General features: G+C 51.5%; 1 protein-coding gene across 3 annotated transcripts in view; it reads left to right on the forward strand.

Annotated features, from left to right (window-relative positions):
* The window catches only part of TRIM67 (tripartite motif containing 67), a 45,407-nt gene that overhangs the window by 30,129 nt on the left and 2,900 nt on the right, over positions 1–12,378 (forward strand). For 2 of the 3 annotated variants that reach the window (XM_028104651.1, XM_028104652.1), the window contains 7 exons: positions 2,209–2,304; positions 3,263–3,385; positions 4,363–4,473; positions 5,599–5,758; positions 7,793–7,938; positions 10,244–10,382; positions 11,744–12,047. In XM_028104651.1, coding sequence (XP_027960452.1) covers positions 2,209–2,304; positions 3,263–3,385; positions 4,363–4,473; positions 5,599–5,758; positions 7,793–7,938; positions 10,244–10,382; positions 11,744–12,047 — 1,079 coding nt within the window. The remainder of the gene's footprint in view (positions 1–2,208; positions 2,305–3,262; positions 3,386–4,362; positions 4,474–5,598; positions 5,759–7,792; positions 7,939–10,243; positions 10,383–11,743; positions 12,048–12,378) is intronic. The other variant, XM_088020219.1, reaches the window with a different exon arrangement.

The following is a 12,378-nucleotide window of genomic DNA, read 5'->3' on the forward strand; positions in this document are numbered from 1 at the left end:
AATGCTGGCCTCTCGGTTTCCTTTGTGGGTGCAGCTATCTGGGGATGGGCTGAGTTGTCCTAGGACCTGCGCCCCTCCCAGGACAGGTACAGGGACTTGTGCTGTCCAGAACAGTAGCCAGGGGCCACCTGTGGGGGTTGAAGCTTAAACTAAATAAAATGTAAAATGGAGCTCCTCAGTTAAATTAGCGGCCTTTCAATGCTGGGTACCATGCATGGCTGGTGGCTGCTGAATTGGACAGAGCAGACATAAAACTCTTTTGTCATCCCTGTAAGTTTGATTGGCTCATCTTCATGCATCTATGCTTGCAATAGACAGTGGCACTGGGGTTGGGGATTAAGGAGGGTGCGTGTTGTGATGAGGACTGGGTGTTGTATGTAAGTGAGGAATTACTGAATTCTACTCCAGAAACCAATATCGCACTGTCTGTTCACTACCTAAAGTTTAAATTAAGAAAGAAAGAAAGAAAGAAAGAAGGAAGGAAGGAAGGAAGGAAGGAAGGAAGGAAGGAAGGAAGGAAGGAAAGAAAGAAAGAAAGAAAGAAAGAAAGAAAGAAAGAAAGAAAGAAAGAAAGAAAGAAAGAAAGAAAGAAAGAAAGAAAGAAAGAAAGAAAGAAAGAAGGAAAGAAAGAAAGAAAGAAGAGGCACACCCTGGGTGAGCCATGGGGGGAGGAGTCTAAACCACCTGGGGCAGGGGTAGGGATGGGGAAGGCAGTGGAGAAAGCACTGAGCAGGACCAAGCCCAAACTTCACCTTGACCTCACCTTGAGTGTTGTTGGTGCTCTCTAGGTCTGAGGCCCCCTGCTTCTCTTTCCGCATGTTTCCCTGAGTCGTCTCTTCTACTCCATGGCTTTAGTGACAACAGTCCTCAGAGATGCTCAGCCAGGCTGTGTTTGTACAGTTCAGTGGATCTCAAACGACATTAGATCCCTTTCAAGGGCTTCATAAAAGACAGGCTCTGGCCCTTCCCTTCCAGTTTCTGATCAGCAGGTTCAGGGATGGGACCAGAGAAGTCGCATTTCAAACAAAGGCCCAGGTGACAAGAGCCTCTGAGGCTGCTGGTCCAGGAACCACACTCGGAGGATCCTTGGTATGGTCTAAAGAATCCCGTTGACTGATTGATTCATTCCACAAATATTCATGCAATGCTACCATGTGCCAGGGGCTCAAACCAGGCAAGTTTTCTGTGCTAGGGGGCTTACATTCGAGCGAGGGAAGACAACCAGTAAACAAAGCTATGTCGAGGGGTGATGAACGTTATAAAGAACAAAGCAGGGTGAGGGAAGAGGGCTATTTTATGGGGTCATCAGGAAAGGCCTCACTGACCAGGTGACATCTGAGCAAAGACCTCAAGAAAGCAAGGGAAGGGCAAGGATATGACCCTGGCCTTTCTGGCCCCATCTTCAGCTTTTTAATTAGAAAAATGTGACTCATGGTTAACATGCTTAACAATCAAGGTCATCAGTCTCTGTGATAGCTAGGTTTGGAGACAAATTCGATTGTGTGTGTGTGTGCATTTTGTTAAAAAGAAGCCTGATGGTAAAGGCCATAGATTCCATCCAGGCCAGCAGCTCCACCTCTGGGTCCCAGCCACTGATGTCCCCTCTGGGCCTCTGTCCACACCGCTTTCTGCAAGGAGAGAGGTCCCAAGGGTTAAGGGGACTGCCATAGAGCCCTTATCCCACTTCTAGATGATGCCTCAGGGTTCCCAGTCCAGATGGCTTCAGCCCATTTCTAGGGTCGGCAGGCCTCTTCCCTGCCCTCCCCCACCGAGGGTCAAAAGACGAATAGGGGTGGGGGGGGTGGCTGGGACCTGGGATGTCCATATGTAAGCATCTGAGGGTCCTACTGATGAGGGATAGAACTACCATGGGAGGAGAGGGCTCTATTTGCCTTCTGGTCCTGGGTTCTGCAAACATCAGGAGCAGACCTGTCAGACTCAACCAGTTAGCGGAATGCTCCTTACCTCTGTCCAGCTTTGGGGTCCAGACAGGAGAGTGTAGGTCAATCAACATTTGTTAACTGTTGCTGGAGGAATAAGCAACTATTTAGGGCCCATGAGTCAGTAGTGGTCTCTGCATACATGAGGAATGGGGGCACGCGGGATCCGCCCCAGCCCCTCACCTACATGCACCAGCCTTGCTGGTGAAGGGCAAACTGTGTGCTGTTCACCCCTAATTTGCCTTTTCAACACACGATATCTTTTTAGGCCCAACTGTCCCAGGCCTTAAATGGGGTTTCCGATAAGGCGAAAGAAGCAAAGGAGTTTCTGGTCCAGCTGAAGAACATCCTGCAGCAGATCCAGGTGAGCAGAGTGCCAGCCCCAGGAGGGCAGTTAGTGTAGGAAGCAGATGAGAAGTGGCAAGAGGGAAGGGACAGTCCTGTGGCGAGCATTTTGTAGAAGGTTTATTGTCCTACTGCATAGCCTCAGACGCAGGGAATCAGTGCATCAAAATATCAATGCATCATTTACTAAATCCATGTGTGTACCGAGCACCCATGCTGTGTCCCATACTGAGCCCAACACAGATCAAGAAGGCCCAGTCTCTGGCCTCAGGAGCTGTCTGCAGGGGAGAGTGCACACACATGTGCTCTATATGAATGTGCATGCGTGGAGGACTGGTTCACAGAGATGATGAACCCGGAAGGGACACACAGTCACGTTCTGGGTCACCGGGGGTGAGAGCTTCCACACAGGCCACAGCACGGGGTCAGAATCCTTGCTGATCTCAGAGACCTCGAAGGATTCTGTTTTAAGACCGAGACAGATCCTACAGCAAGAGCACCGTATTTTGTTTTCCTGTCTTCTGATTACAAAAAAGCAAAAGTATATATTGTAGAAATTTTGGAAAGTAGAGAATAGACAGGACTAAGAAAAAGTTCGATATCTCTCCACCTTAGGTGACCGCTTCACCATTTTGACATGTTCCTCCATGATTTAGACACACGTGTGCATGCACACAGTGTGGGATTGGGCTGTACACAACTTGTAAGCCCGCCCTTTCTTCCCTTTTCCAGTCTTTCATGAGCATTTTCCATGATATTAAAAACTCCCAATGAACAAGGTTTGAATGACAATGGGTATTCCACCATAGAGATGTGCCAAGACTCATGGTACCCCTCCCCTGACTCATATTCACATTGTTTCCAATGTAATAATGTTACAGATGACTCGGCCAAGAACTTCTCTGAAATACTTCTCTGTGTCTAGCACTGGCCAGATTTCAGCATGTATTCTCCCTAACGTTCTCTGCCTCCCCCAGGAAAACGGACTGGACTATGAAGCCTGCCTGGTTGCTCAGTGTGATGCGTTGGTCGACGCTTTAACTCGGCAGAAAGCCAAGCTGCTCACCAAGGTCACCAAAGAGAGGGAGCACAAGCTGAAGGTAGGTACCTGGGTGATGACACTCTGGTCCTCATCACAGCCTCCACACCGCACATGGGGTGGAGCACACAGTAGGCACCGGGTCAATATGAGCTGAGTGAGAGAATGGATGAATGAATGAATGAATGAATGAGGTGAAGAAGGGATGAGCAAGCTGCCCCTGCACCTGCTCACACTCACGTGACTTTCCCCAAAGCTATGCTCTCCCTACAAAGCTGCAGTAAGATGCCCAGACTCCTGCTCAGGTCAGAAGTACTGTCTCCCATCTTCTCTGAGGTCCTGTTTTCTGTCTAAGGAATTCTGCCTCTCACCTTGCAGAGCAGAAGTGACCAGTGTTGGTGGCGAGGCCACACTCTGCTGAGGTCGCCAACTCAGTCCACTTCTTCAGGCCCTCTCTAGTATCTCATGCCCTCAAATGAGCAATAATAATCTGACCAATGTCCACCGTGGGAAGGGGAGAGTTTCCCCTCACAGGACACTGGGCTCCTGGTCCAGGCAGGTGCCACGAACACTCTGCATCGACGGAAGACTGCGTCATTGTCTTGGGGGTTCAACCTATTTTATAGGCATTTCCCAAGTGAATTAGGAAATAATACATTCAAGGAAAGAAGGAATGAGTGTTGGGGATGGTCCGTGGCTTTCAAGTGAAGCAGCAGAACCCATCCATGACAGGTGAGAAGTAAGACAAGGAGTTGGTCACTGGTCCCGTGGAGAGTTTCAGACTGTGCACTTTCTCTGCTATCCAGAGTTTAGGAACAGAGTTCGTTCTGTCAGGCATTGGGCCCACTTGTTGGGAAGTGGGCCCATTTATTCCCCAGGAGAGACGGCCCATGGAGCTCAGAAGCAGAACAGCCAGAGGAGAAGGTGCAAGGTGGTCGCCTCTCTCAGGGCTTTCTCCGTGCGAATTCTCCAACTCCCACTATAGCCCAGCTGCTCTTCCTCTGATGAGAAGGTCAATGGGGGTTCTTTTCATCTCAGATGGTTTGGGACCAGATCAATCACTGCACATTGAAGCTGCGCCAGTCAACGGGGCTGATGGAGTACTGCCTGGAGGTGATCAAGGAGAATGACCCCTCCGGGTTCCTACAGGTAAGCCTGCGCTCGGGGGACAGAGACAGGCTTGGCTTCCCACCTCCAAGTCCCCAAACTAGCCGAAGTTTTAGGACAGTCCCTTCCAGGGAATTGAGTAGATATTCCTTTGCTCAGAGAATTCCAGAAGACCTACATTCTCCTCTTGGCTCTGACTCTCACTAGCTGTGACCCTGGTTCTGTGTCCTTGTTACAAGAGGGAGTCAAATGTCATAATTTCTAGGGCCAAAATGTCATGTGTTTATGTTTCGACTTCCAGAGACTCAACATTTTTCCCACAAATGGGAGAGGACGGTCTTTGCCAGGCAAACTGGAAAGACTGTGGTGGAGGAAGTGAGTTAGCAGAATCCACACGGCCCATTACCTCCATGTGCAGAGTCCTGCAGACGTAGACAGATGGCCACTGCCCGCAGAGCCCAAGCAGCCTTGCTAGGGCATCCCTCCAATAGCGGGGCTGACTCAGGGCCACGAGCCGCTCTCAAGAACATGACAGTGATTCAGATGGTGGTGCGGTCCTCCATCTGTGGGGAAGATGATGAATCTCCTTGACTAGTCCCCAAGAAGGGTACACAGGATCATGGCTCCCTGGGGACACGTGCAAGTGTCGGAATGAGCAGAGGAGAACAGAGCTGGGGGCGTGATGGGGAGTTTGGAGCAGAGCAACTTGGAGGGAACACACTGTGGAGAGCGAGCTTCAAAACTCTGGGGCTATAGAAAGCACTTCCTTCAGACCCTGGGACAAACCACTGGTGTGTTTCACTTTGCAAAGGACTAGATCTAGCAAAAGCAGTATAATGAAGACTGCTTTTGCGTATTTAAAAAAGAATCATTTGCTTCACAAAATGGTTTGGCCTGATATTTTTGAACAGCAACTTCTTCTTCACATTTAGATGATTGCTCTTTTAAAATATGATTCCAACGATGCAGTGCATTTTTATTTGCTCAGTATCGTGCTGGCAGGGATCATATCTTCTCTGCCGTGGCTTGAGAGCACGTGGCTAGCACAGCCCCCCCTCCCCTCCCCCTCCCCAGCCACAGACACCAAGCCCCTCCTCCTTCCCCACCACTTGCTGCATGAATTTTCCTTTGCAAATCAAAACCCTGAACTCTGTGCTCCCCTTTAAGATCTCGGACGCTCTGATCAAGCGTGTCCAGGTGTCTCAGGAGCAGTGGGTCAAAGGCGCCCTGGAGCCGAAAGTGTCTGCGGAGTTTGATCTGACCTTGGACAGCGAGCCACTGCTGCAGGCCATCCACCAGCTGGACTTCATCCAGATGAAATGTAGGGGTGAGCCGTGGTTGGCCCAGTTCAGTCTGTGCTTCTTTCAGAAGAGGCATCCACTCTGAGGGGGCAGCTCAGGGTCATTGGAAAACAGAGCAGGAGGGGAGAGATGCCAAAGTCACAGACCCGGGTTCAAGTCCCAGCTCAGCCACCCACTAGCTGGGTGGCCCAGGGCGGGTAGCACCCCAGTCTGAGCCTGAGTTTTCCCATTTGTAAAAGAGGATTAGTTGTTTATTCAGACACTTAGTGAGTGTCTGCCGTGTGTCAGGCACTCTTCTAGGTGCAGGACACAGCTTTGAACAAGTCAACAAACTCTCCCACAAGATCGAGCTAATATTCTAGAAAAGGAAATAGCATACAAATATATCATATAATGTCCAATGGAGGCTTTTTGGGAAAGGGGGATATTCTGAGGTGAGGATGAGGAGAGAGAATGCAATATAGGGGAAGAATATTCCAGGTGGCAGAGGGGTGGCAAATGCAAAGACCCTGAGGCAGGAATCCATTTTCTGGATTCCAAGAAGAGCAAGAAGGTCAGAGGTGAGAGTAGAATGAACAAAATGGAGGGTGCTAGGAGGTGGGGGAGAGCCATGGGAGACACAGGCTAAGGGTCAAGTAAAGTTGCATGCCTTGCACCAGGTTACAAAATTAGCAAGTGCTTGGCCAGAACCAGAGTCTATTCGAAAGTCTCTCTCTCCAGAGGCATCAAGGGTACATTCTGGAGTGGGAACACAGCTGTTTGGTTTTTAAAACCAAAATAGCAAAGGACAGAGTGCCACACCTATGGAATCTATGAGTGGCCAGTTGGAGCTGGGCCATAGGCCACAAAACATGTGGCCAGTTTTCCACTAAAGATGAAACAAGTGTCTTGCACATCTGTGTGCTCACTCCCACACTTGGTTTGCACCTCAGGCGAGGTTTGGAAACGCCACCTGCCCTAGGTGTGAATGAGACATGGTACTGAGGAGCAAGGGAAGTCCAGTAGATAGGGAGATGTGACAGAAGAAGGGGTGGCTCTGGAAAGGGGGAGTGTGAAAGAAGGAGGCTTGGAGCCGCTCCCAAGGCTTGATGCTGCTCTGGGTGGGATTGGGTGGTGGATTCACAGAGGAAGTGGGAGAAGCAACAACAGAGCCTAGGACAGAGAGAGGACCCTTACGTGCTTGTAAACTGAGGCCCGGGGAGTTGGCTCTGCTCAGCCAGTCCTGAGACCAAGTCTGTAGACAAGACAGGGCTGCACCCAGCTGAACCATCAGGTGCGTTTTGGAAGTCAGCCCTAATGACTGGAGCCAAACTGAACTCCATAGTGTTTAGGAATCCGATGTTGCGATTTTCCCTTCAACAATTGTCAGTGTGGACTGGATTTATCTCTACAATCTCTTGAGCCCGAAAAAAGCTAGAATATAAAACCTTTTTCCCCGATCTCGCCATGATAGAACTTAGGATACATTTGATTCACATCCCTGATTCCGAGGGTTGGCTGTGGATACTCTAAGATTGCCTCTCCTTCCCGGATCTGGTTCCCTGGGCCGTTAAGGTGCTTCCGGCCAAAGGTTTAAATGTGTCTTTGAATTCTGCATGCCCCCCACCCCAACAGCTCCTTCCCAAGCCTCGGTATAAGCCACAGAGAGGGTCCACACAGGCCCGTGCGGGGACACACAGCAGACCCCAGCTCTGTGGGAATCCCTAGTGGTTCTGAGACTCAAAACTAGGGATTCTCAGTGGGCAGATGGGGAAAAGGACAGCCCTTCCTTAGGGCTCCAGACACAGAGGTGCAGGGACATCTGCCATGTCTCTCCCATCCCCCAACCCCAGATTCCAGGACACGCTGGAAGTGCACGGTCGCCTGTCACCCGTGCTTGCCTTCGCCCCTGCCTGCCTTGAGAGGGAGACTCCTGGGGCTGCGAGAGGCTGGGAGTGACCACAGGTGGCCACCGTTCCTTCTGGGGGCTGGGGGCCACTGCCAGGGGGGAGGAAAGTCCACACAGGTATTCCGGGGCCCTGCGAGGGGTTGGGGCACTGAACTAGCGGTTCCTGTCACAGTGCCGCCCAGCCCCCTGCTGCAGCTGGAGAAGTGCTGTACCCACAACAACAGTGTCACGCTGGCCTGGAGGATGCCACCCTTCACCCACAGCCCCGTGGACGGCTACATCCTGGAGCTGGATGACGGCGACGGGGGCCAGTTCCGGGTGAGGCCCTCCTGATTGCTTTGGGGGGTCCTAACGCCGAGGCTTCCGGACTAGCCCATGGGGCTGCCCTCAGCTCCAATGCTGCCCCCAAAGGGCACTGGCCCCAGAACAGAGGGCTGGTGGGTCTGGACCCTTGGAAGATGGGGCTGCTCTACCAAGGGCTAGGTCCGGGCAGAGGTGGCAGCCACAGAGAAAATTTAGGACAGCTCTCCTGTGAAGACTGACACAGGTCTGAGGCCGAGGAAGAGCTCAGAGAAGTTGCCACCTGCATGGATCGACTTCCCAATTCACCCCACCAGTGTAGTCACGGCTATTCTTCCACATCCTTCCTCCCAGATATGCCCGCTCACACAGGTCCCCACACCCTCAACGCTCTGTCGCTTCCTGCTCTGCCCGAGTCACTGATGGTTCTACCTGGCAAGGTGCTCTGCCTGTGAAGACAGACACTTGGTAAATGGTGGTTGGGTTGGGATGACCTTCTACACTCATGTTTCCAGTGATGAAATATCGTGGCGACAATAAAGGCTCTTAGTGAGCCAGAAAGGGTCTTCGACTCCCCCATCTGGTAGAGACCCCAACCCAGACCCCCCTAATAGAACTCTACCTTGAGATTTCACACAGTGAAGCTCAGGTCACTGTCAAGTTGCTTTGTGGGCAGGAACACCAAGGAGAACAAACTCTGGGTCTTCTGAGAGTTCCTCCTTTCCCTTCCTGAGGAGACTAAGACACACTGGAACAAACCACGGCCACCATAACAATTGTGACATTCCCTGGGGACCTGCACCATCTAACAAATCTTGCCAAAGACCAATGTTTCTTTTGTTTCTCTCAAAGGGATTTATGCATATGTTGTTTCATTTTTTTTGTTTGTTTGTTTGAAAGGTATCCTACAGGAACGTAAGACTTGGGGAAAGAACCCTTAGGAATTGTTGGGTCCTGTGTGAATATGGGCATTTTAGGGAAGAGATGAGTTGGGGTCGGGTCAGCACGGAATGGCAGATCACTCACTGGGTTCAGAACCTCAGGTGTTCTGGCTGTGCAAAGGAGCTAAGACCAGAAAGAACTCTGGGACCGGAAACCAGGAAAAGAGCCCCTGTTTCTGAAATGGGAAGAGAAGACTGTTTTAGGATGTGCAAAGAAGCAGCCACAGAATTCAAATACAGATGGCCTCTCCCCTTTGAGACACTACCACTAACAAAAGCTAGACACAGGGGCTAGAATTTATGAGGAGCTGCATGTTATAGTGGGAAGAGTGTTAGCTTTGAATGCAGGTGGGCCTGGATTTGAACCCTGGCTTCCAAATTGGTTCACTCTGATCCTGGGCAGGTTTCCAACCTTCTCCAGGTCTCCTGGTATATAAAATACAAACAAACAAACAAACAAAAAAAAAAAACCCCACAACATTCAGGGATCATGTGAGAATTAAAATGGCTTGTCCAATGCCTGGCACATAGCTGCTATTATTACTAACTTGGAATAACAAATGAAGAGCCAAGCCCCTAAACAACCAGATAGGAAAGATGTTTTAGACAAAGTAGAAACAGTGGCATAGGAGGAGGGCCAGGCTCTGCATTTGGGGAAGTTAAGAGGACAAAGATAAGTTTGAAGTGAATGGAGAAGAAAATAAATCCCTACTAAAAGATTTTTGGGGACTCATGCAGAAATGTCTCACCCTCTCAGAAGGCTGTGAGCAAAGCAGTTCTGGGGGAGGAGGGCCAAGGAGTGGAAGACGCCAACCTCAGGGGTGGCAGAAGATGGGGAGGGGGTGGAGTGTCCCTCTCAATCCAAATCAACTTGACCCCACCTGTGCTTGGCCACACTTCTACCCATCACGTGTGCTGACCCTTCTTCTAAAAATATTGGTGATTTTGTTTAGTTAGATGCTTAGCTCACATTTCCTAGCTTACATTCCCACTAAAACCCAGCAAACTTCTCTTGCTCCAACCAAGAAGGAAGTGGGGGTTTCTGTACTTCCAGCCCCTTGGGAAGTCCTGTTTGACCAGCTGACCTCAACGGAGGCAGGACATTCTCAGGAGGCATGCTAGCTGGCTGCAGACCCGCCATCCCTCCCTGCCTCCCTAGAACCCCGTCACACCTCCCATCTGCACAGGCAGATGGACTGGCCAGCCAGTGGTCGGACTTTGTGCCCGACTTGGACCTGGTCTGTGGCCCTGCAGCCACTCATCCAAATTCCCCTGATTCAAGAGCTCTATTGAGGTGCTAGCTCTTTGAATGTCAACATGTTGCCAAGAGAAAATTTCCAGCTAACAGAGGCACCTCCTGAGCACTCTTGGCTGTCTTTTAGGAAGTGTATGTTGGCAAAGAGACCTTGTGCACCATCGACGGTCTGCATTTCAACAGCACCTACAATGCCAGGGTCAAGGCTTTCAACTCCTCCGGCGTCGGGCCTTACAGTAAAACCGTCGTCCTGCAGACTTCTGACGGTGAGCACTGGGGGCTCGGGGGAAGCCCAGATTCAGGCACTGTGGACGAGCTTCTGAAGGAGGATGGGAGGGAACGCTCAGCTGCATAGGACACAGGAGTGGCGGGATGGAGGGAATGCGGCAGCGGTGAAGTGTATACTTTTTCTTCCCAGCCTCTCCCTGCCCTGCTCACCGTGGCCCCTTGCCTGCACCTCCCTCCCCACAAGCCACCAAAAAGAGAGCCAGTTCTTCACCCCATTTGCTGGACTGAGAAGGGAAATGGGCATCTGAGAGGCTCAGGGAGACCCAGGGGCTGAGAATGGGTAGGACGGTCCTGGAGAAAAGGCCACTGGTCCTTGGGTATGACCTTCCTCACAGCAAGAAACGATCCCTCGAATATCTAGTGCAAGAGCCCAGATCTGATGGTTTACACACCTAGCTGCGACCTTTCAGGTTTCTGGCAACAAGAGCACATCAGCGTTCGTGGGATTTTGGTCATCTGAGTCCTTAGCAGGGAGTGATGATATAAATAAAGAACATGTTCCAAAAAGCATCTGCCCTGCTAACCCAGACATGCCCCAGCCTTGGCTGCAGCGTCCCGGGATGACGCCGATCCTGTTTATTGTCATTGTGTATCTTAGCACATCCACTGGGCGCCCTGAGGAAAATGTGACACACCTGGTTAGTCTCCCAAGGATGGAGGGGAGAAAGGGCAGGAGCAGATGCTCTTGTCAAGGGCACAACTGGGGATGCTTTACTGAAAATGGTGCAACCTGCAGGCTCATTTTAGAAAGCACGAAGAGTTCACCAGCTCTCTGCCCGCAGGGGCCCCCTGCCCTGGAGAACAGCAGTTCTTGCCCTGTGCATTGTGGTCATAATTTCAGAGTAAGCACCTCACTTCCCACAACCTGAGGGATTGGAGAACAGAGGAGGCCACTCAATGGGCTGCAAAACAGGAGGATAAAGCTTGGTGACTTTGGTCACATCACTTCACCCCCCCCCCGCCCACTAGGTGGGGCCATGGATATCTACTTCCTCTTTAACTCTCAGCAGTGTATGGAACGTAAGGGAAGGGTGTCGGAGACCAAGACTCCATAAAATGCATTTAGATTTGGGGCTCTGAGGCCCGAATGTCTGCATTCCTTGGCGAGGTTGGGTTCCTGGGATTGAGAACCTGGATGAACACAGATCCAAGAGTGTGTGTGTGTGTGTGTGCACGCATGTACATGGGAACACGTGTTGTGCCTGGGTGTGAATCACACAGGAAAGAACATTCGATGCTGGATGCCAAGTTTCTGATAGATGCAAATGAGTCTTTCTCCCAGGCCGGGTTAGAGACTGCTAGCCAATTCCATCCCTGACTCTGGTTCCTTCCTTTCCAGTGGCCTGGTTCACCTTTGACCCCAACTCTGGGCACAGGGACATCATTTTATCCAATGACAACCAGACGGCCACCTGCAGCAGCTATGACGACCGGGTGGTGCTGGGCACGGCGGCTTTCTCCAAGGGCGTGCACTACTGGGAGTTGCACGTGGATCGGTATGACAACCACCCAGACCCTGCCTTTGGGGTGGCCAGGGCCAGCGTGGTCAAGGACATGATGCTGGGCAAGGATGACAAGGCCTGGGCCATGTACGTGGACAACAACCGCAGCTGGTTCATGCACTGCAACTCTCACACCAACAGGTGCGCCATCGCGGGCTGTTTGGGACCGAGGACCCTGTGGGGACCGTGTCCCCGCGGCCATTCCCAAGCTCAGGCATCAGGAGCAGGGGGAGGTGTTGCAGCTACTTGGGTGTCCAGTGTCCAGGCAGAAGTGAGCGTTTGCCTGCAGAGCCTGCTGCAGAGACTAGAGCAGCCCCAGGGCACTGCCTTGACAGGACACTCCGCAGGCCCCACGACCCCAAGCCATCGGCTGTCGTTTCTTTCCCAGTTCTGCTCCCCTTTCATTTCCGCACTGGCAGCCGGGCCCGAGTCCCCCCACGGCCGGTGCCCTCACGGCTGTGACCAGGTCTCT

This window comes from Eumetopias jubatus, unplaced genomic scaffold (assembly GCF_037043125.1).
Source record: "Eumetopias jubatus isolate StellerSeaLion01/CBP00866 unplaced genomic scaffold, mEumJub1_p1.0 scaffold_17, whole genome shotgun sequence".
Taxonomy (NCBI): Eukaryota; Metazoa; Chordata; class Mammalia; order Carnivora; family Otariidae; genus Eumetopias; species Eumetopias jubatus.